Raw genomic sequence first — 23,726 nt, 5'->3', positions numbered from 1 at the left:
GAGCATGCTGCTCACCATTACAATGCACCTGATCCAAGTCATTTGTTGAATCAACTTAAATGAAAAAATGCTAAAAGAACCTTGAATGTTGACCAAATGGAAATATTATTACTTTGAAGGCTTTTCAATGATAGTGTAATGGGTGGAGGAGAGGATTAACTGGAAATTATGATTCATGGGGCTCAATAGCTAGGTGGAGATTTGTTCTATGGTCGGCACTTGCAGGACCAGCTGCATGCTGGTGGCACTTTCACTGTTTCCAAGTGGCAGGGTCACCAGAGTGGGGATGTGGTGTGGTGGAATGTAATGGTAGGTATTAAAGGACAGGCAAGAGAAAAAGAGACTATCTTCACTGGGCAAAGTGTGATTACTGAATGACTGCATAACATCATGGGGAAGTAAGGTAAAAGGTAGAAGTCTGTGAGGGGATTAAGGGAGGAAGAGGGTTAACTTCATAATCATATGTTTCTTAATTATTAAAACATTATTTTGAATCAGATGAATTAATTTCCATCTGCAAATCAAATATCTCTCTTCCCCTGCATAGCCCTTCTCATTTTTTATCTTTTCTCTCTGTTTTACTTTTCATTCTTTTCTATACCCATTTTTACTCAGTCCTTGGCACCAACATATGGGCCTGTTTGTAATAGCTTCTTCATATATTGAAGTTCTTCTTTTATTGCATTTAATACTTTGTCCATTTTTGTCTAAAACCCTTTACAAGTAAATGAAATATTCTACCTGCCCCAATATATGCTCTCCAACTTTAATGTTAATTTATTGAAATGTAATGAAATAATTGACTTTGTAATTCCACACACTTTATTTAAAAACACACGACCCAGGTTTCGACGTTGAACGTCATCATCAGGTGGTCCTCATAGAAGCACGCTGGCTATATATACCTTCTGATCATAGGAGGGGGGGGTTGGTCAGAGAGGGAGGTCGGAGGGGTAAAAAGGTTACAATGTAGCTGGGAAGAAAAGAGAATTACATTTTTGATTTAGAAGAGTGGTAGGTCTAGGAGTGGGGAGTGGGAGGGATACAAAATTTCGTTGGCAAGATCATCTTTCCAACGGACACATTTCAAAATTTCTAACTGCTCCAAAGCATCGAGCCTTTGACCTTTTTCTTCAAAATGAATAATTTTTGTCACAAAGTCACTTTTGTGATCACTTTCGATGAGGTGTTTTGCAAAGAGGGATGTTATGTTCTTATTTTTTACACATGTTTGGTGTTCTTTAATCCTTTCTTTAAATTTCCGTCCTGTTTGTCCAATATACTTTGTGCTACAATCCGAGCACTTTAACTCATACACTCCACTCCTCTCGTTTTCGGGGACTTTGTCTTTAGTGTGAGAGATCACACTAAAGACAAAGATCACCTTTTTACCCCTCCGACCTCCCTCTCTGACCAACCCCCCCCTCCTATGATCAGAAGGTATATATAGCCAGCGTGCTTCTATGAGGACCACCTGATGATGACGTTCAACGTCGAAACCTGGGTCGTGTGTTTTTAAATAAAGTGTGTGGAATTACAAAGTCAATTATTTCATTACATTTCAATATGTTATGCAAATTCCACAAAGTTACGCCTGAGACAACAAATTTTAATGTTAATATTTGACTTCTTATCATAGTGTATGTACCAAATATCCCGGTATATGCTATGGTATCATATACATATATTATGTTGATTGATATTTCTAAAATAGTAATATAACGGAAAATATCAGTATAAATTAAGTGTATGTATCCATTAATTTTTTCATTACCTTCAATGGTACACCAGTTTACAATTAAACAACCCTAAGAAACTGTGGGAGATGCCACAGCAGTAACTTTAAGTGGAATCTGCTAAGATGTATTTCAATGCAACAATTTCAGAGAGTAAAAATCATTTGCCTTGACTGGGATCCTGTAAGGCCAATTCAAGATGTGAAAATACTTTCTCCAAGTTTGCTGATTTGAGTTACGTCTTGAGTATGGAAACTATACTCTTTGGTAGTTCTGTTCTTGGAAAACCAAGATATTCATTACCACCTCAATATTTTCAAAATTCCCTTTTATTGGAGTTCATATGCTCAAGGTTTATATTAGATTTTCAGCCTAAAATTATTGGAATCCATTTATCGAGGAGATCTATGTTGGGTGGTGTGAGTTATTTATGATAGTCTTAACCATTGGCCTGAGGTCCCAAAAATAGAATTGTTGTAGGCTCAGACCATGAATGCCAAGAAGTATTTTGCAGTTATCAAGCAAATACGTAGTCTCATTCAGTCCACGAAATAATGAGGAAAATATTTTTTTAGTTTCCTTGCATTAATGTTGATGGTAATAGGTTTCTCTGGTAAATCATGCTTTTTTCAGTATTCCTTGTCCTACGTTTCCATGATTTTTTCACTGCCAATGTTTTCGAACTTATATTTCATATTCATTTACTATAATAGTTATAGTTTTTGATAAAAATGTTGAAGTTTTTCAAAATAGAAAACCCATAGTTTTCCAAAAAAAAGTACAGAATGTAGGACTGAGATGGATAGAAATATTGCTCCATGTTAGGAGAGAATTTCTGACAGAACATTCTTTGAAAAATGTACAGTAATTTTCACAGGTGCATGGAGTTGATTGATTCTATTTGATCAGACTCTTATGTAATACCCAAGTTACGTGGCTGATGGTCAATATGTTGCATGTGGTTTCTCTAATACTCAAGGTGCAATTGCCAGATTCACATAAAATGTGTGCAGAACCTATTCTTCTGATCATTCTGACACCCGCAGCTTTGCCCAAACCATGTGATTTTTAGGATACCAGATCTTAGGAAACCATAGGTGACATCCCCACCAATGTGTGTATTTCAAATGGCATTCAGCTTAATTATGTCAACCCTAAAGAAAATACCTGCACAATATTACAACATTCTTTACCCTTTTTTGTGTTTTCAAACTCCCCCTTCCATCCCTTGTTCCTCTTCATAGGTTTGATGCCTCACATGATCTGCTGCCAACAGTGGGGTGCCAATTCTCTACCTATGACATTAGGGGTGGGGCTATTAGTTGCATGGCCATGGATTAATATGATTTTCTCATTCTTGCTTTCCAGTTTTGCATGACCTGTCTTGGTGATGGTGGTCTATCACATAAGTGGTCTTGGTTCATTTTTATTGCCTCCTTTTTAGTATACCGAAGAACTTTTTTGGTGGTTGAAAATAACACTTGTTCGGAACTAAGTTTTCCATGAGTGTGTTTTTGGGTTTCCACATCTTTTTCTTCCATCACAAGTTTTTTAGTGAATGTTTATCCCTTTTCCTAACCCTTTAAACACCCATCTTAACCCCTGCCCCTCCCACTTGATGCTTGTACTCCCTGCCAGACACCTTTCTGGTGTATTTCAAGGGATTTTTGTAGATGAAGATTGACTACACGACTTGTGTAGTCCCACCATAAAAAAACAGCAGCAGCTGGAGTATGACTACACAGGCTGTGTTGACACTTCTTCTTGGGAGCTCAAATTTCATCTATCAATTCAACTTTTGGGTTGATTAATGTGGTTTTACACTTAAACTATTTTTTAAATATTAATAGTGTTTCTAAGTACTGTTTTATTGTTGCTTGAACCTAAGAGTTCCCTTTTCGTCGGTTTACCTATCATTTGCCGAGCCAGTGTGTGGAGCATATAATGCTAAATAGTTTGGAAGAAATTCCCATTAATACTTTGAAATAAGAAATTCTACCACTCAAGAATTTAATGGACATGGCTTTTTTTTCCCTTCCGCAGTCCACTCTCCAGTCCCTTAAACATTCTGACATTACTCTTTTCTAATGCTACTGTTAATTTAAAGCTTAACCAGTTTCTATTTCCCTATTTTCCTCCTTACATTTTTACTCTCCTGCCTTATATGTTTCATAATTTAGGTTTCTCATTCTATTGCCACCTTGAAGTTGCTGGCGTAGTCCGAGTTAGTAATAAAAAGTATAAGCTCCGGACAAATATAAAAAATGTGCTTATATTTATCATGTATATTTTTGGCCAAAAACATACAAGGCCGTAATTTGTATGAACAGCAATGATAAGTGAAAGTGTTATATTGTGATATAGTTATTTATTGAAAAGTTTTTTGCATGTCTGAAGGAAAATATATGTTATTAAAGTATCTCTGAAATATCATTGAAATGAGATTAACACAACAAATTTAATCATTTAGACTTTTCCAATGCAGATTGTATACGAAAATCCAGCATCAGAAAGGTAAGTTCGAAAGGCCGCGTTGGTTGGTTCATAACCACAACGCTACCTGTTGGATATTGGCACAACTTAATTACAAAACAATAACAAAGTCGGGCTGCAAAATGGGTATTTAATTGTGATGGTAATCTTGGTCGGTAAGTTATCGTATGCATTTATTTTAAATGTACGAACACCTTCATCTCACATTGTTTTTTAACCCATAAATGTGCTCGAGATGTGTGAGACATTAATATCATTTTAGTCGAATTTCATGGCGTGTCTTAAGTCATAAACGCTACCCGGACGCGAGAATGGCATGAAACTTGCTAGAAAAGTGAAAATTATTTCTATATTAGCTTTCTACAGGTTTTTACACCTTATTTAACCGAAAATGGAACCTAAATCCTCTATTTTTTATTCTAATAGCTTTAATTGTTCCTTTGAGTAAATGATGCCCGTGTGTTTCTCATCTTGGGACATTACGTGATGTTGCAGTGGTATGGCGTTATTTTCATTTTTTCTACGTCTCTTTTCTTTATATTAATAACCATTAAATGACGGTCTATGAACTTTATTTTATAGTTTATGTCTGATTGTATAAGCTTCGTGCTCTTTGGAAGAAAATAATGAAAAACAAATTCGCTCAACTATTTAAGTTTTTTAATTGAATGAAGTTATTGATATAATTTTGTGCGTTTAGCGAGAATAATTTAGTTTTGGTGGTCAATGGGTCAGTAATTGATGTATGAATGATCTAAATGTTTAAAATGGAACTAGCGCGTTCTTGTTGAAAACAAATTGAATTAACTAGTAATAAAAAGCATAAAAGAAGGAAAATTATTGAAAGGATAACTCAAGAAAAACTGTGCGATTGCAAGCAATGTTTTCAATTATTCCAGATGCTGTGATGCTCTCAGTATCGGTGCATGTGAGGAAACATGGTCATTAACCGAAGTGATGCGAAGAAAAGAAAGAAGGAAGGAGAAATGCTCCAAAACTCTCTGCCAGAGAGCCCTAAAAGGTTTTTAATTGGAAGTGCTATAATTTCTGCTTGCTAAGCGTTAAGTGCGAATTTCTTATTCATTCTGATTGTATTACAGAACTAAAGTTCATGCTCAGAGAAAATTTGCTCAGGGGTCTAGTCTCAGCAGCCCAACTATGACACCGGTAAAGGATAAAGATAAGTCAAAGAGCAATGGATCAGTCTCTTCATCTGAACTCATTCCATCCAAGAGACCAAAAACGGAAGATTTCTTGACCTTTCTGTGTCTGAGAGGTATTACAAATGTATCATGTGATTACACGAGTAAAAATCATGAGTCAAGTGAGGTTACCATCAATTAATCTTTTGTTTTTATATTAATATTACTATTTATTGGTACCAAATTCTTGTTGAGAACTTGATGTATTTTTATTTTCGTTTTTGATTATTTTTTCGATCATAATTTATTCATTGTTTTGTCACTTTCTAAACTATCGAATAACTGTTGGAAATTTTTAGGTGTATTTCCATGTGTGAGTGAGTGTGTGTGTATATATATTTATTCACACACAACAATCACTCTTCAGAAATTACTTATTGGCTAGATAACATGCCATATTTATTTCAATTGAAAGGACTTTGAATCAAATAATTTGGTAAAAAGTAGTGCCAACCTTTTTACTTTGGCCATTACTTTGTTGTGTATTGCTTTCTGTCTTGACAAAGGAAAGCCTAATATGTAATTGTATTATCTATTTGGCCTTTGACAGGCATTTATGTGGTTTTCTTTCTCCACAAACTAAAATAGTTTGAAAATAATTTACTCCAATTTCTCAAACCTCACTGTCTTTCTTCATCACTGCCTTTGGTAGTGATGAAAAGGGTGGCATGCATCTATTTTTTTATTTAGATTTAAAGAATGTATGCTTTTATTGTGTCTTTTTTTTAAAAAACCGTGAATAACAATCTACATTTATCTCTTTAGGAACACCCATTCTACCTCCAAGGCTAGATTTCTTTAACCTTGCCTCTGTTCCTGATGGCCAAGATGATGAGCAGATGCAGCAGGTGCCAGAAGTTAGTAAAGAATCAGTACGAAATAAGACTGCCCCCATACACTCAAATAGTAGACCCTCAAGCAATCCAATGCCCCCTCCCAAAAGTAGTCCGAAGTTAAGTGTGAAGGCTACGGAGAAAAAGACTGATTCCTGTGATTTATCTGTTAGTATACTTACAATTTCAAAGGCTGCAGTGATGTGTTGGTGTAGTTTTCATCATTGTCTTATTATGGCCTTTTTTCTCTAATCCATCAGACTAGTGGAGTAAACAGGAGAAATGAGAGAAATGAATCTAAAGATTCCACCTTGAGGAGTGGAAATAGCATCAACAAGAGGTCAACAACTGCCGTCCAAGCTCTGAAGAGGAAGTATCAAGAGCAACGTCTGGCAAAACAGCGTGGGAATACATTAAGTAAACTCGTTCAAATAGGTTTGTTTATTCAGATCCTCTGATTAGTAGTTCTAGTTAATCAAGAATTGTTTTAATTGTCCTTAGTTTTCATTGGCACTATTTATTTGTTGTTCTTGTTAGGTAACGTACGAGGGGGGACCTAAAAATAACAGGAATGTTGTTATAGATTCTTAAGTTCTCGATATATTTACATCAAATTGTGTTCACCTTCAAAGTATTCCCCATTGACCACAATGCACTTCTCCAAATGATGCTTTCATTGTTCAAAACATTTCTTAAATTCATTTATTGGGATGTCCTTTAGGCCTTTTAGCAATTTTTGTTTTACCTCCTCCACAGTGTCAAAACGCTTTCCTTTCATGTCCCTTTTGAGTCTGGGGAACGAAAAGAAGTCACAGGGAGCTAAATCCGGTGGGTAGGGGGGGTGGAAAATCGATGTGATGTTGTTTTCTGTCAAAAACTGCATCATGGAGAGGGCGGTATGAGCCAGTACGTTGTCATGATGGAAGAACCAGTTGCCTGTGTGCCAAAGATCTGCTCTTTTCTTACGGATACTCTCCCTCAATCTCTTCAAAACCTCCAGGTAAAATTTCTGGTTGACAGTTTGACGCGGGGGAATGAACTCCGAGTGCACAATTCCTCTACAATGAAAGAAACAAATGAGCATTGTCTTGATTTTTTATATCACTTAGCGAGCTTTTTTTGGACAAGGAGAGCCAGCTGTCTTCCATTGGCTTGATTGCTGTTTCGTTTCAGGATCGTATCCATAGCACCATGATTCATCTCCGGTAATCACCTTGGGAATATCAGGGTCCTCTTCGAGCTGATTTTGAAGCTCAAAACATGCCTGAACTCGATGCTCCCTTTACTTGTAAGTGAGGAGGGGAGGGACAAATATGGCTGCAACCCTTTTCATTTGCAAATCATCAGATAGAATCCTCTGAATTGAACTCCATGACACTCCAGACATCTCACAGAGTTGATCAATGGTTCTGCAACGGTCTTCACAGATGAGGGCATTGATTTTGTCAACGTTTTCATCAGTTCTTGATGTTGAAGGGTGGCCTGAACGGGGTTGGTCTTCAATTGACATTTCACCATTTTTAAAACATGTAAACCACTCGAAGACTCTGGTTTTGCTTAGGGCAGCTTCCCTGTAAGCAGTCTTGAGCATTACAATAGTTTCCACCGTAGATATCATTGGATTCCACAGAGTAACATAGCATGCATTTTCAAAGCTAAATTGTTTGTATTGAAATTATCAGTTGTAGATAGTATCTGTCTGCACATGATACTCTTAAGCAAAAGGTAAGCGTGGTGGAAGGCTGTATGGCATCAGTGGCAGCCAGCTTAACATGCCACATGGCAGTAGACCTCCAGAATGCTTTTAAAAATCATTTGTCAGCAAAACTAATTTTTCACATATAAGATTTAAAGAAACTGGAAAATAGTTTTGGGTTCAAATTGGGAACTATTAAATTTTCTTTAAAAAACTCCTAAATAGTGCCTGTGGAAGATTTTGTTGGGGAAAAAGCTAAGCATAAAATAATTCTCTAATGATGTTATCATAGTCTTTCCAATAAATTGTTTGTCTTGTTTGTTATGCTTTGTTTTTTGTTTATGGAAGCTGTTACCAAAAGTCCTTTAAGAGTTACTTAAATAATTTCAATTGTTACACCATATTAATTTTTTGCAGTTAAGGAGAAAAGTATGATGCGTACGAGATCATCAACAGTATCAGAATCCATCCACGTAACGACTCAACGAAGTCAACCAATTGTCAAACTGGAGAAGCTGTCAAAGAGTAAAATATTAAAAAAGGTTTCAGAAAAGCGTGTTATTTCACCAAAGAAAGAGCAGGCCCCTAAGAAAGTGATATCCAGGAATCCAAACTCGCATAAGAGGTACTTAAATACATTTGGCTATGGTTCCATCAACCCTTCCAAGTATCAGTATACTGACCAACTTATCTCCCAGTCACTGCTGTGTGAAAAATGCTTGATCTGGTTGCTTAATGTATTTATGTTTACTATGTACTATTTTATAATGAAATGATAAGTAATCACTTCAGAATCCTGAATTTATGAATATACATAAGAAAATTTTAAGGCTTCAATAATTATTCTAGGCATTATTAAGTAAGTATTATAAGCCTGCAATCCAGGTGATGGTTCATATCTCTTTTATTTTATTTATTTTTATTTTAAAACATTATTCGCATACAGCAGGAGGGCCAATTTATGGTGGAAAATATAAGAAACATGAAAGAGGACAAAATACAATAACAGCATAACAATAAACAACGACTTTTGTTATTGAATAGTTTGAAACAGTTGCATTTTATTAAGCAATAGATATTGAATAAATATAAGCAATTTGTGAGCATTTTGAAGTATCCAATGATCACTAATTTTATGTGCCAATAAAAGATTTCAGATGAGAATGAAGATATTTATGAATAAGAATTTTTTACATTTGGAACCTTCTGAAAGGGTTAAAAGAGTTTTGCATTACAATTAATTAATTAGAATGGTTAATTTTTCAGGATAACCAGGAGCATTGTGCTTCCAAAAGAGAACCTGCCAAAATCTTCCAATTCCACAAATTTGGCTTTGAAAAGTTCACCTAAAGTAGATCCTAACACTCCAAAAAGAGGTAGCCTAAGGAGCCATGGAAGTTTGCCCTTGCTTGAAGAGGAAAGTCTCAGTAGCAGGCGAAGGAGTTTATCACGGACAGTTCAGGTTGAAAAACAGCCAATTAAACCTCTGAAGGAATCAAATAAATCTGTCACAGTGAACATTCACGATAAAAAGACTCATACCTCAAAATCTTCAAAAGGTATGTATATTAGTATGAGTATTGAAAACTTTTTGACGTTTATTTCAGCCAAAACGTTGTGATGGGAATGAAATAATACAAGCATTTTATGCTTATTGGCAAAGAGTTATATAGTGAGTATAGTGCCTGGCTACTGTTTTGAGGGGCCAGGTTCAATTCCTGGGAAACCACAGACAGCCCATGGACATTGGCAGGAAATTTCCTATCTACCTTGATGCGTTAATTTCTTATGATATTGGCCATAGAATGAGATGAGCTCTATCTCTCTAATCAAACCTACCTTCAGGTTGATTACTAGTTTTTTTCATGCATATTCATTTGAGCTTTGTTATTGTAACACTCAAAAAAACCAAAAAAGTTTGGACTTTGAAATGGCAGGTTTAAAATATATGAGTGAGTTTCTTGTGATTCTGATTTTGGTTATTGAAATATGTTAGTGTTTTATCTTCTCATTAACACTTCCAATGTTGAACCGCAACTTTGATTATTCTATGATGGCTTACTGCTATTTCTTGGGATTTTATATACTTTGTGGATCAAGAAACATGTTTTGGGCCATCACTATTCAAAATTCAAAATATTTCTTTTTTATAATTAATTAAATTAATTATTTATATGGCTTTATATTTGTCAATTGGCATCTTTATTCAGTCATTTTCCAAACTTGTTGTATGTGTTATCCATCCACCCCCCGTAATTATTCATTTAATAGTTTTTATGTATTTTTTATCTATTTTCAATTAATTTTTGCTTTTTTAAAAGTGAAAATGATTTTTTCTATTTCCGTTTTAAAATATTTCTGTAAAATGGTGTTCCACTTAAATGGCAAAATACACCTTCTTGCTTCAATTATAGCCTTCATCCCAAGTTTGAGTTTTTGTTTTTCAGATTACTTTCTGTAATCACAGTAGCAATTTTCCATATTTCTGGTGGTGGTTGAGTTGATTTTTTTCAAATAACTGAGTTCTTCCGCGAATGTAGTTTTTTAATTTGCCCAAATTTCAATTGTTTTATTCTGCAATTTTTTTACCATTAATATAAATTATACATTCCAAATTTCTTGCTTGTCTCATGAAATATCATTATGGACAATCAGAAAGCAGCACATATTATTGTTATTTCTCAAAAGGTTAATGACACTGCTTTCTCGGGAGGTTAATAATTGAGAGTTATTCCCTTAATGAGGATGGCTGAACAACTCTTCTAATCTTCTGTAGTTTTAAGGATTCTAAAAATAAAAACATTTTTTAGCAAACAAAATTACTAACAACTTTATGATTTAATTTTATGCCCCTTAAAAATATAGATACATATGTGCTGTTTTAATAAGTTCTGAACTTCCCATTAATAGTCTTATAGTCCTGGGACTAGAAAATTGTAAATTAATTTTATGCTATAAATGCTTATTTGAATTCCTAACTTAATATTTGAATGTTTTTCAGTAGGTACATTGCTTATTAAATAAGAACTTACTTCATCATTGATCCTAGCTCAGCACTGCCCTCAGTTATTAGATGGAGAAGTCTTATGAAAACTAGCATCAATCGTCCCACGACCCACTTTTCTCAGGCCATATTACATAATCTGGTGTCTCTCAGGATGTTTGCCTTAATAAATTCCTCTAGGGTCTTCCATTTTCCTGGTAGCTTATGACATAATATTTGATATTGTACATAATATCTGCGTTAATTACAGTTGTGTAGAGATTAATTTTAGTACCATAAATAGTGTTGCTTTTTTATATCTAAGATAAAATAAGTGTTAAAGCATAATGGAAAAGATGAAAGCCTTGGTGTGGTTACTAAGCTAAACTGGGATGTCCTAACCATAGGGTGACAATGTTATAGTTTTGAAGATTGTGCATCACAGTAAGGCAACATGTAATTCAATTATATATTTTTTCTTTTCGATTTAGATCCTGGGAAAGAGTTTGTAAGCTCTTTGTCTGACTTTTCCTCTGATGATGACCAACCTCTGGTTAGGAAGACAACTAAAATTTCCATTCAAAATGTGAGGAGGACAAAACTAGTGAAAAAAGCTCTAAAAAGAATGGTAATGAAGAATAAAAAGCCCACTCGAATGATAACTCGTTCTCAGCAGCATCGATCTGTAATCATTACTAGTCGGTAAGTTAAAAAAAACATCTCTTAAGTAGTATAGATTTGCAAAAAGTATGGTATTTAATTACTTTGCTCCCATCACCACAATTAAATGATATATTTTACATGATCTTCACTGAAGTTTATCTAATGGTAAGTGGTGAAAGCATCATGCAACGAAATGGCAAATAGTTTTACGTAATTAAAATCTTATAGTTGTTGTTTCCACATACTGTGTGTGAGAAAAGCCTACCTTAATGAATTAGCTCCAGATTTTTTCATAATTATGCATTAGTCATCAACTCAGCAAACATTTTGATTACTGAATAACTAATTGCACTATAGGAGTTATCATATGAACTTCAAATGTTTACAATAATTTTTATGTACTGGAATTTTCTTCACATTGCCCAGATGCTTCACATTGGACACATTTTCTATGTGTGATTTGGCAGTGAAGTAAAATAATATTGTTCCGAAACTTTTAAATCGCATCTACCAAAAATGCATTCAATAAAAACTTATATCCATGTGTATAATGGAAGTATATTGGGATATGATAAGAAGTTTTAAATGATGATTATCCCAAGATGCTGAACTGAATCAAGCTCTTCAAAGTCATTCCCAGTCATGGGTTACGGTCATAATGTACCTTTTAAGAATGCTTAGATGGATAATTCATGTTCCCCGTTCAAACCGGCAACTATGTATTTTATGTTAGTAAATGCAGCAGATTTCAATAGTGCAGAATCAGGATTGAACCTTCATCCATCTGTTACATAGTAGATATTTTACATATCATTGTATTACATTGTATAATACATGTGCCTATTAAATATCAGATGTCCATAATAAATGTCCCATCTGATGACTCCTTGGCACCATTCATTAAAAGTAGGCTAATGCAAACACATTTCTTGATCATCCTAGCCTATGTAATTACTTACCTAATGGTGCAAATGACCTCAGCTGTCCATTGCCCCCCCTAATAACTTCTCTTGATTAAAGCACGAGGCAGATGACTAAATATTTGATTATTTAGATCTATACTATTGCAGATTTTGACACTAAGGAAATGGAAACCATCAATTTTAATCAACTTTCATTGCCATTGTCCTTAATTTTAACTGTTAAAAAACTGGATATAATATTTCTCAGAATCATGATATTCTGTCAACAGAATATCTCACAGACCTACCCGAAAGACAAAGGAAGCTGCTGCAGTATTTATGGAGCTTATTGGGAAAAAGTGGACTTCTCCCGAAGAAGATAATGGAGAAGATGACTTAGTAGCTCTTGTAAATTTCCCTGATGTTCGGAAGTCAAATAAGTTTGGTATGTATTCTTCATGTGGTAACAAATAAGTATATTTCTATTTCCTGTTATATCTTATTTGAAAAATTTTTTATCCAGGTAAAAATGAAAATGAGAATAAGATAAAAAATCCAGGTGAATCTTCAAAAAAAGAAATTTCTTCACCTAAAGAAAAAAATAAGCCTCTGCCAAAGAATGAAGTTTCCGCTAGAAGAATTGCAGATAATGTGAAAGAAGGTATTAAAGAAGAGAAAGGAAAAAGAAATGTTAAAGATAAAGCTGAATCTGGTAAATCAAATGCAGGAAAGGAAAAGAAATCAATAATGTCTCACAAAGAAAGAATTATTCGAGAAAAAATGCGAAGGAATGCTGGCAAAGTTATATGCAACAAGACTGCACATTCAAAATATATTACTAGTGGAATTACTGGAAAGAGGATGCTTTTAAAAGCAAAGGCACAAATTAGTCAAGTTCAAACAAGAAATAGGTCTTTAAGGCACGACTCCTCAGATGATATCCCCAAGAAGCACTCTACTTTGGGAAAAGTGGTAATAGCAGATGACTCTGAAAATAAATTAAAATCCAATCGTATGACTCGTCAAAGCATTAAGGGATCAGAAGAAGCTAAAGTTAGCACTTCACCCAAGGTTAGTGTTGAGGGTAAAGATGAATTGAAAATCAAATCATCTGATGGTGTCAACCCCTCTGTACATTCATTCAGGCCCTTACGAAAGTCAGTTTCTAGAACTGATGCTGTTCAACAATCGCTGAGCTCAAGTCAATCTGAAGATAAGTTCAGTGATTCTGATGAGGAGCCACTGGGTCGTAAGGTAATAAAGCATTTAAGGCAGTCTGGAGGAGTAGGTAAATCCTTGACAGAGAGCAGAGAAGTGGTGGAAAAGGCGAAGGTGGTTGAGGGAAAGGCAGATGAAAAATCAAAAGAGTTCGTTAAAAAGGTTGATGAAAAATTGAAAGATCCACTTAAAAAGAAAGATGAAAAGTTTAAAGACATGAACAGGAAGGTTACTGAGAAACCTAAAGATAGCAAAAAAGTTATTGATAAACCCAAAGACATTGTGAAAAAGAGTGATGAGAAAATTGTTGATAGCAGCAGAGTGGGTGATGACAGAAACAAGGAAGCTAATGGGAAGGGTGAAGGCAAAGGTAAAGACCTTGTTAAAAAGGCAAATGAAAAGAGTATAGAAATGCTGAAGAAGAATACTGAAAAGAAAAAGAGCTTAGGTAAAAAATTGGAGGAATCCCCCAAAGAGGTGGGTGTGAGAAAAGGTGATGATAAAGCAAAAGAGACTCCTAAAAGAGCTAACCTCATATCAAAGAAAGTTGAATCTGTTGAAAATGAAATACATGAGATTTCAACCCGGGCTCGCAGTTTAAAAATCTGTACCACTGAAAATGAGAGCATAAAGATTTCCAAGACTGTGGCTGTAGATGCTGAAAAAACATTTAAACCAGAAGTATTAAAGGTTGATGATGTGGAGAAGGATACTGAAATTCCTCTCAGTGCAGCACAGAAAAAGTCTGAACCCCCATCAGGAAGTGATGATGGACTGAAAAGAGCCCCACAAAATGAAAAGCCTTCCAAGAGTAACGACCAGTCATCAAAAACAGAAGAAAAGCCACTCAAGAAAAAGACTGTTGCTGAAAGTGGGATTGTAACCACTCCAAAATGTAGCAGTGTAGTAGTCAAAAGTAAAACCAAAGAAATAACAATGAGTGAAATATCTAATGACAACCAGTGTAGTATAGTTAAAACAGATGGAAAACGGTCACTTGAGTCATCTGAGAAAGTTCAAGGCCAGAGTGATTCTAAAAAATTTAAGGGGAATATTACAGTTGATACACCTAAAGCATCTTCCCCTCTAATAGCCGAGCCAAATGAACAGGAACAGCCTCTAGAAAAAATACCAGCTAAATCCCCTGAAGCAGAAAAATTGTCTGCAGTAGGTACTAAAGTGGATGAGGCCCTGCAGTCAATGAAGAAAGATGCTGCTTGTACGTTGATTTCTGATACTGAGGTGCCTGTTGAATTAGCCAAGGTTGAAGCAGGCATCAGAAAAAAACAAAGCAGTACTACCCAGCAACTTAAGAAAGACCCAACCAAGCATCCACTTCCCAAAAAAGCCAATGTATCACTTGACTTAGGTGTCAAATATCGTGAACCAGTAGAAATACGATGCGATAAGTTGTGTGAGAAAAGTAAGATTTTTAGCATTGAAAAGCAGGCTCATGGGGGCTTAGTATTAGTGAAAAAAGTCCCATCCATTTTATGCTTGGAAGACGTTTCTCCATCGAGTAATGTTCAAGAGCCTAAGAGCCAAGAATCTTGTTCAAAGGAGGTTGTATTAAAGAAAGGTGATACAACTCCTTCAGGATCATTTACTGCAATTACTGTACCAAAAGTGCCCGTTATTTCTCTACCAGGAATGTTTACTTGTAGCTGTAAATCATGGGTGTCAGTTCCAGTTAAAATTGGTGCTGAAAGCTGTGCTTCTTGTCCTATTCATGGTGAAGGAATAAGCTCAAATCAGGCTGCCATTTGTCAAGAGCAGAAAGCAAAAGCTGTTGACTCACCATCCAAGAATGTAATTAAGAGTGCAGTTGAAGCCACAAATGCTGAAAGTGTCCACAACGCATCAGTTTTTGGAACTGATGTAGATTCTTTCAATGACATTGAGTGTGGTGATAACGAAGTAAGGCGGAAAGTCAGTAAGACAGTGGAAGAAATAGAAAAGTGGTTGTTAGTAAATGACATCAACTCTGGAAAAATTTCAGAGGATAAGGATAAAATTGGGGAAAATGAATTGCAGGCAAATAAAATTGAGTTTGATAATATACGCGAATCAATGTTAAATGATGTTAATACTCCTAGGGTGGAGACTGAGGATAATGCTAAAGATAAAAAGCCAGTTGTCAATTCTCAAGTCAGTACGACATTGGACAGTGTTGAAAAGGGAATAGGAATACCACTACAAACATTTTATAATCGTGGTATGCATAAGGGTTTACCTAAAATTCCTGATCCTTATGGCTGCAGAATCCTTAAAGTCAAAGAGGAAAAAATTGTAGGATTGAGTAATTCAGTGCATGTAGGATCAAAGGTGGTGCAAAAGAGTGATAAAATGGTTATAGTTGGTGGTAAGGCTTCTCCTAAGAATAAGGTGAATTCATCCTGTGATTCATCTGAAAAAACTGTAAAAATTGAAGAAATATCTTCAAATACGGAAGATGTCAAGATTCGTGAATCTGCACCAGGGGATCCTTCTCAAAGCAGTAAAATAAGCTCTCCTCCTGCTAAGATCAAGCTAGAGACCAAGAAAAGCCCTATTAAAAGTAAAATGGGAGGCATTGTAGCTGGGACAAAAAAAACAAGTAGCTTGAGAAATTTCAGAATGAAACATGACATGAGGTTGAAGGCCATGAAAGATGAACCGCCTATTTCAAGTCCATGCTCTTCAAAAAGTCTTTCTCCAAGTTCTGTATCACCTAGTAAATCAACACAACCATCAATGAAAAGTCCTGTTGCTGAAACATCTCAAACTTCCATCCTAAATAGTTCATCCAGCTCAGATGATGTTGCACTATCTGTAATTAAAAGTGAAGCCATTAAATCCCAACGATCTCCAAGTGAGCATGGAATAATAACATCTACACCTGAAAAGAAACCAATTATTCTAAAAGGAGGGAACAATTTCACCGTTAGAAAGTCAAAGGAATGTTTAATTCGTCGAACACCCAGTGTTGGTGCTTTTTCCCCTGAAAATGAAAGTAGTGTTTATGCATTTGAAACAGAAGACAGAGAAGCAACTCCAATTTCCACCCCTTTCCGTAGAAAAACCAAAGATGGAGGCACTAACACCTCCCCTGACAAACTCCACCATCGTCATTCATCTTCCTCATCAGAGAGTTCATTCATGTGCAGTGAAGTTGGATCCCCAGCTGCCAAATCTTTCTCTTCAGGGATTGCTCACATATCAAAGTCAAATACTCCAGATAGTTCACTTAGTGGGGGTGGCATCAATAATATTGTAAAAAATACTACATGTACAACTTCGATTGCTGTTCAAGTAAATCTTGATGAATCTCTTTCACGAAACACTAAGTCACCCCCTATATCTGTTCCTATTTACATTCCTAGCTCATCAAAAGAGGCAGGTTTGTCAGCTTCATCCCCCACTCCTTTAGTAATTCTTCCAGAAGCAAGAAGCACGGAATGTTCCACGCAGACAGAAAATAGTGATGGGAATGAAAAGGGAAATGCTGATTCACGTGAGTCATCAGCCAGTCAAAAGCAAACCCATGCAACATCGGAAGGACATCTGTTTTACATTCCTCTTCGTCCCACTCCAATGGTAAATCAGACTGCTATGATAGGATCACCAACTACATCTATATCATCCAACCAGCTCATTCGTGGAGTGACTGTTAAATTAGGAACAGAAGGACCCACTGGTCCCAATCAACGTGTGATTATGCATGCAGAATTGGTAACTGATCCTCCTCAGTTCGCTCCTACAATACATTGTCAAGCTGGAACTCTTACTGCTGGTGCTACAACCTTTTCATCAGAACTGCCAGAAGTTAAAGGCTCCACATTTGTTGCTGCTGCCAATAGGTGAGTTTTTGTTCGAGTGTTGAATGTTACCTGGTTTATTTCAGATATAGTTTTAATTCCTGGTTACTGTGATATTTCAGGCCTACTGTGCAGCATCTTCATCCTGCTGTAGTTAGTCTTCCATCTGACCAAAAACATATTTGCCATTCTTCTATATTACCTATGTCTGTAGTTAATCCTGCTTCGCAGTCAATATTGACCCAGCAACAATCTACACTACCTCGCCCATCTATCCCCCCTCCTGTGGGCACTGTACAACCAACCACTAGACCACGCCCAGTTACAGCTGATGCCTCAACAGGCAAAGGACCCACTTTGTGTGTCACATCAACTCAAACGGAAACTGAGAAGCTGGATCCAGTTTGGCCCAGTGCTAATGCTGCACCAGAGCAACCAAAGCAGACTAAGGTTGCTTCAAAATCCAAGGAGAGTGCTGATCTAGCATCACCTGGGCCATCAGGCTCAAAGCCCTGTACAAGCAAAAGGTAAAACATTTGTTTAGTGCTTCTAAGAGCCTTGTAGAAATACATTTTACTTTAATGGGAGGCCAAAAATAATATGAAGATATTATCCTTGAATCACAGAGAATACAGAGTGCCCCAACAATAGAGTTTTAACTTATGTGGAGTAAGACATTCTTTGAGTGTAGAGTGGTACCCAAATTTTCCTCTCACTGCTGTGGCAGTGGGCATAGTGCTGTCTCTCACTGCTCAGCCATCTTTTCTAACATTTACATGCAGTCGTGAACAATGCAAAGTAATTGGGAGATTTCAAGCTCTCATATATACCTGACTTTGCATTTACCTAAGGTGTATGTTATTATATATCTTCCCTACTTTGTTTAAAATTTTATATTTGAAGCTTTTGAGTGCAGTCAAATTCCAGAGTCCCAGTTGGTAGACTCACGCCACAATGCCACTGAAAACAAATGCAACTTCTTTCAGGAGCCCAGGATTCAATGAAAACATTCTTGAAATTTCTTTTTTCATCTGTTGATGATTAATAATATGCTGATAGTTTGGAAAAATCTTTCATCAAACTATACACTAAGTATTGAATGAAACCTTTGCAGAACTTTAGCTTACTTCCTCATGATTTCATTTGAACTTTTTCATCTTGTATAAAATGCAATTTGAAATATGATTTCTAATTAAATGTATATTTTCTGCAGAAGATTTTATTTTCTTCAATGTTTTCCATTTAGGGAAAACAAAGCAAATTAATGAAACAAAATGAAAATAGAAAAATTTTATTCTTGAGGATAACAGAATTTCTGTGACAAAATGTAAGCTGCAATAATGATGACAAATATTAGACCTCCGTAATTGTAAACCAAAATTACCATAACAGCTTCTGCATCTTTTTAATGTTTCAGCTTCTAATAAATGTACTAAAAGATGTGGTTTTAGTAGATAAATGAAGAGATATTTTTTAGAGTATATTTTTACATGAAATAGTTTTTGAAATACACATTTATAATTTTACAGGCAAAGGGAAATTAACTGCACATTGAACACCATGAGTTATTTAGAATGCAACCCATTGTTTCAAAGTATTTCATACCCCAGTGTGTTTATTGATGGTGCATACCAAAGTTCATACAGATTGCTGAAATGCTCCTAATACTCATCGACAGAAAAGTTAGGTCGCGTAATTGTCATTGAAATTTTCAGGAAAATAAGGACCTTTCAGTACATTAAGTTGCCTATGAGCTCAAGGAATATTATCTTGACTTCAACTTAGTTTCCATCTCCAGACATACAATTGTTCAATTGCCTTAAATATATGATTATGAGTATTCAAGTTTTGGATAGGTGCATATTAAATGCTAAACAATACAGTTCATTAGTTGAGCATCTCTGAACTTGGGAAATATCTTCCAGTGAAGAAAAATCTTAAAAGTTTAACATAAGGTCAGGATAGTATGATGTGAAAGGAAATTCATTAGTAAACTTACTAGCCACTTGGTATATGTAATTGTTTTGAATTTTAACATCTCAAGGCGAATGATTTTTAAACTCTGAAATTGTTGCATTACCAAAACTTTATCACAGGAATTTAAAAACTTTGGCATGCAATGTAAACTATCCTGCAGCTTTCTGCCTATATACTAAAGACTCTGATTATCATTGTGTATCTACACTCTATCATCCTATTAGATTAATATATTTATTATTCACTCAAATCTTATTTTATTGCATTCTCATTCATGTTATTATCATTAGATAAGATGTCAGGCATTCTGTAATTGTGTTTCCTTTCTTATTATTCTAAAAACCTATAATACCCATATAATCACCTAATGCTACTACAGTAATAAAATACACTTCAAATATATAAGGGGCAGTCAAATGAAAACCAAGCACCTGAAACAGCGTGACCGTGGAATGTTTTTTTTTCAAAAGTAATAACCTGAAGCATTGATACATTTATCCTACTGGGAGATGAGACGATCCATTCCAGTTTTGTAGAATATGGTAGGTTGCTGACAGATTCACAACTGCACCCACTTTTGTACTTCCTCGTCTAATTGAAACTGTTGTCCATGATTGTCTTTTATTAGGTCGCCAAAGATGTGAAAATCACATATCAGGGCTCAATGGAGGCTGTTGAAGTGTTTCCAAACCAAATCACTGAAATATAGCTTTCGTCAGTTTTTTAGTATTGGGGCGAGCGTTATCATGCAGTAGGATGATTCCATCTGACAAAATTCAGGGGTGTTTTGACTTCATTGCAGTTTCTGCAAAGTGCATAGCACTGTGGATTGATTGTGGTACCACACTCAAGGAAGTCAACTAGCAGAGGGCCTTCATATTTAAGAAGATGGTCATCTTGACTTAAACAATTGTGTGAACAGCTTGGATTTCTTCGGCAGGGGAGGATTTGCATGTTCCATTGTTGGCTTTGCAGTTTGCTCTTGGATTCAAAATGGTGGCACCATGTTCCATCCCCTGTGATGATATGGGACAGAAGTCCTTACTCTTCATTTTGGTACCGCTGCAGAAGATGACTCAGATAAAATGCCATTCTATCAATCTTTTGTCCCTCCACCAGTTGATGCGGAACACCCTGCACCTACAACTGGTCAAACACACTAGACCAGTCTGTGCACCAACAAGGACATAACCCAATAACTATGTTCACCTGTGAGTTGTCACTATGCAGTTCTCCCATCACAGTGGTGGCAGTATCGATACATGACAACAGTTTTGCCACCTCACACTATAAGCAATGTATAAAAACTTCAATATGACCTCAATTGAAATAAAACTTAAACGAACTTGAATTTAAAATGAGATTACTCAAGAATCTTTCAGATAAGTTCTCTTGGATTTATCCAAGTAATTCACTTATTCACTTTTGGAGTCAAGCTGTAAAATGTGTAAATTCAATTCCAGTATCAAGGATGATCTAGCTCCACATCTCCATATTCAGAGGAAACTATTGTAGAAAGATGAGAGAAAATAATGCCGACCAGTCGAATGCTATAATTCATTTTTACGTTGTACAGTTGCTACTGGAGTATGGGAAGAAAACTATTTTAATATTGGTCTCTTAATATTGTTTCCATTACTATTTAAAACTTGTTCCCTAGCACCAGTTGTTATATACCCGTGGGGTAACTTTCAGATGAACAAGTGTTAAAGTTTGCAGAAAAACATCAATATATTCACTCGGAGAAAGTGCATTTTAGGATACTAAATTCACACAGTCATCAGTCTGCATAATATTAGTCAGTAAAAAATGAGCAGCATTTGATGAACCATCCAAAGTTGTCATTGTGTGCATACTGTAATATTCTTATCTATGACAGTTCAACCAAAGACTCAAAAGGGTTTGAAAAATCTCCTTGTAAGTCATCACATAGAAAGGGAAGGAAAAACAAGGTATTTCAAAGAGGTGCAACTGAAAGGAAGGTGTGTGCTAGGAGAAATATGAGGATATCTTGGCTTCATCACACTGGCAAACATCCTTTCACTGTAAATGCCATCCTGTGCATCCTGCTAGGCCAAGCAGTGAGGCTACCTAATTCCATTAATGCCCTGTAGACGCACCGCACCCTCTTCATGCCTCTAAATTTTACTTAGTCTTATTGAAGGATTTCTCATTAGTAAATGGTTGTTCCGATATTTTCCTGTTTTATTTTATTTCCTGCTCAATTTTCAATATAGCCTTAATTTTTTTAATTCTAGCTAATTATAGACAAAAATTTTCAGAAATACCACTGCACATACCTAAAAATGTGGTGTTCCAGGATCCTTGAATGAAATTTGGATTCCTGTTTTGTGGGCTTTAAGCAGAGTTCATTTGTGCCTCTATGTTTGTTAGGTTTTAAGTTAATATATTTTTGTGATTCTTGCCTAGTATTAATGCACACTTTTTTACAGATCTCAATCAAAAGGTAAAGGAAGGGCATCTTTAGCTGCTGCTAATGAAGCTGAGGGGTCATCAGGTATGGGTGGTTCTACATCATCTGTACCTCTCACCAATCATCCAAATCCCATAGCCACGTTCCCTAATGCAGGCAGTGCCACCCGTATGGTTGAGGCCCCAACATTTTATCCCACAGAAAAGGAATTTCAAGATCCTATGGAATTCATCGAGCGTATAAGGCCATTAGCTGAAAAATTTGGACTGTGCAGAGTTGTTCCTCCAACAAACTTCAAGGTGAGTAACCTTGGTCTTTGGAAACCATAGGTACCAAATCTTTAATTTTAACCTTGATTTTTGTTGGTCTGTGGGTATAGATATAGAGGTAGACTATAGGTAAAAATGAAGTTCAGCATGAACGATGAGAGACACCAATACTTTTTCAATTATTATTGGTAGTAGTCTACTGATTAATGTAGGTTTTTGATGGGCCCAAGGACTGAGAACTGGCTCACTTCTAAGCTCTGTCTAGCATGATACTTAATGCCCTTAAGCCCCATGTTAAAATAATCCATTTTGTAGCTTCCGATAATTACCACCTCACATCATTTTGTCCAACATGCCTTATCTTTTCCGTACTTCACATACCCATTATTATTCCGCATACCACTATCTTCAGCATTCTAATGCATCTCAATATTCCTTGCCCCTACTTCTGCTTTGCCTCCTGCCATGGGTGACCCTTCTTGGAGTACATAGTTATCATTGCAGCTACGAGCACTATTTTCAAGGTCATCAAAATGCGCTATTCCTTAAACCATGTCAGCATATAGTATGTACTCTTAGTTAGAAATGGAAGTGAATTCCTAGTGCCTGCAGAATAAAAAGAACATGCATTTAATAATAGCAGCAATAATTAATCCTAAACTGACTTATTGCTTGTGATTAAACTAGACTTTATTAATTTTTATTATTAGTTTAATGCAGAGATTTTTAGATGATTCAATCCAAAATTTAATGAAATTAGATTCCCAGGTCCCTTTCTTTCAATGAAGTGTGAATCCAAATCTTCAATCAAATCGCAATTTTCAATTTCTTTTTTGGTGAATTCATAGTTTAATAGAATTTTATTACAGTTTTGCTTTCTCTATTAATTTATGTAGCCTTTAATAGTTGGTTCCTGTTGATATATCATAGTTGGTACTTTTTTCACTTTTGCTTGAGATAATCTGTTGTATCTTCTATCAGTTTTACTTCGAGTCCTGAAAGTTTGATTGATTCATTTATTGCTGAACATTGAAGTTCTGTTTAGTGGGTGTGTAGTTTTCTGAGGCAGTGAAAATGTACAGTAGAGTGTATTTTTTGTTAATATCACTGTGCATCTGACCCTAATGACAGATGGCAGGGGGGATTCCAGATTCACCAATTTCATGTAACCATTTAATCAAATCTCAAATCCAAGGATGTATTCGGATTCAACGAAACCCTCTCTCTAGTAATAATTCAGATTCATTATAGATAGCGGAATCTTAGATGTTACATTCCAAGGAAGACTAATTTTGGGATTTTTGAGAATGAGCCGCATTACAAGGGTAAGGTGAAAAGTTCTCAGCCTGACAATGTGAGACTGCAATTTTCAGTTTTAAAATTATTTTATTTTTCTACAATATCTCCCTTAACCTCAACACACTTGGTCCCATGTTTCGCCAATATCAGTATTCCTTCCCGGAAGTGAGAGTCTGGAAGGCTGTGAAAATATCCATCTATGGCCCATCTCAACTTCTTCATTT

At 35.8% G+C, this 23,726-nt stretch overlaps 1 protein-coding gene across 1 annotated transcript in view; it reads left to right on the top strand.

Annotated features, from left to right (window-relative positions):
- The first annotated feature begins 5,167 nt into the window (after positions 1-5,167).
- Positions 5,168-23,726, top strand: part of Jarid2 (Jumonji, AT rich interactive domain 2) — a 34,684-nt gene continuing 16,125 nt past the window's right edge. Inside the window, exons 1-11 of the mRNA XM_071587638.1 lie at positions 5,168-5,250; positions 5,330-5,505; positions 6,197-6,432; positions 6,525-6,699; positions 8,378-8,585; positions 9,227-9,519; positions 11,435-11,645; positions 12,799-12,953; positions 13,032-17,565; positions 17,646-18,050; positions 21,954-22,233. Of these exons, the coding sequence (XP_071443739.1) occupies positions 5,168-5,250; positions 5,330-5,505; positions 6,197-6,432; positions 6,525-6,699; positions 8,378-8,585; positions 9,227-9,519; positions 11,435-11,645; positions 12,799-12,953; positions 13,032-17,565; positions 17,646-18,050; positions 21,954-22,233 (6,756 nt within the window). The remainder of the gene's footprint in view (positions 5,251-5,329; positions 5,506-6,196; positions 6,433-6,524; positions 6,700-8,377; positions 8,586-9,226; positions 9,520-11,434; positions 11,646-12,798; positions 12,954-13,031; positions 17,566-17,645; positions 18,051-21,953; positions 22,234-23,726) is intronic.

Source organism: Hetaerina americana, unplaced genomic scaffold (genome assembly GCF_022747635.1).
Source record: "Hetaerina americana unplaced genomic scaffold, ioHetAmer1.1.p SCAF_3, whole genome shotgun sequence".
Taxonomy (NCBI): Eukaryota; Metazoa; Arthropoda; class Insecta; order Odonata; family Calopterygidae; genus Hetaerina; species Hetaerina americana.
This window is presented reverse-complemented; position numbering and strand designations above follow the sequence as displayed.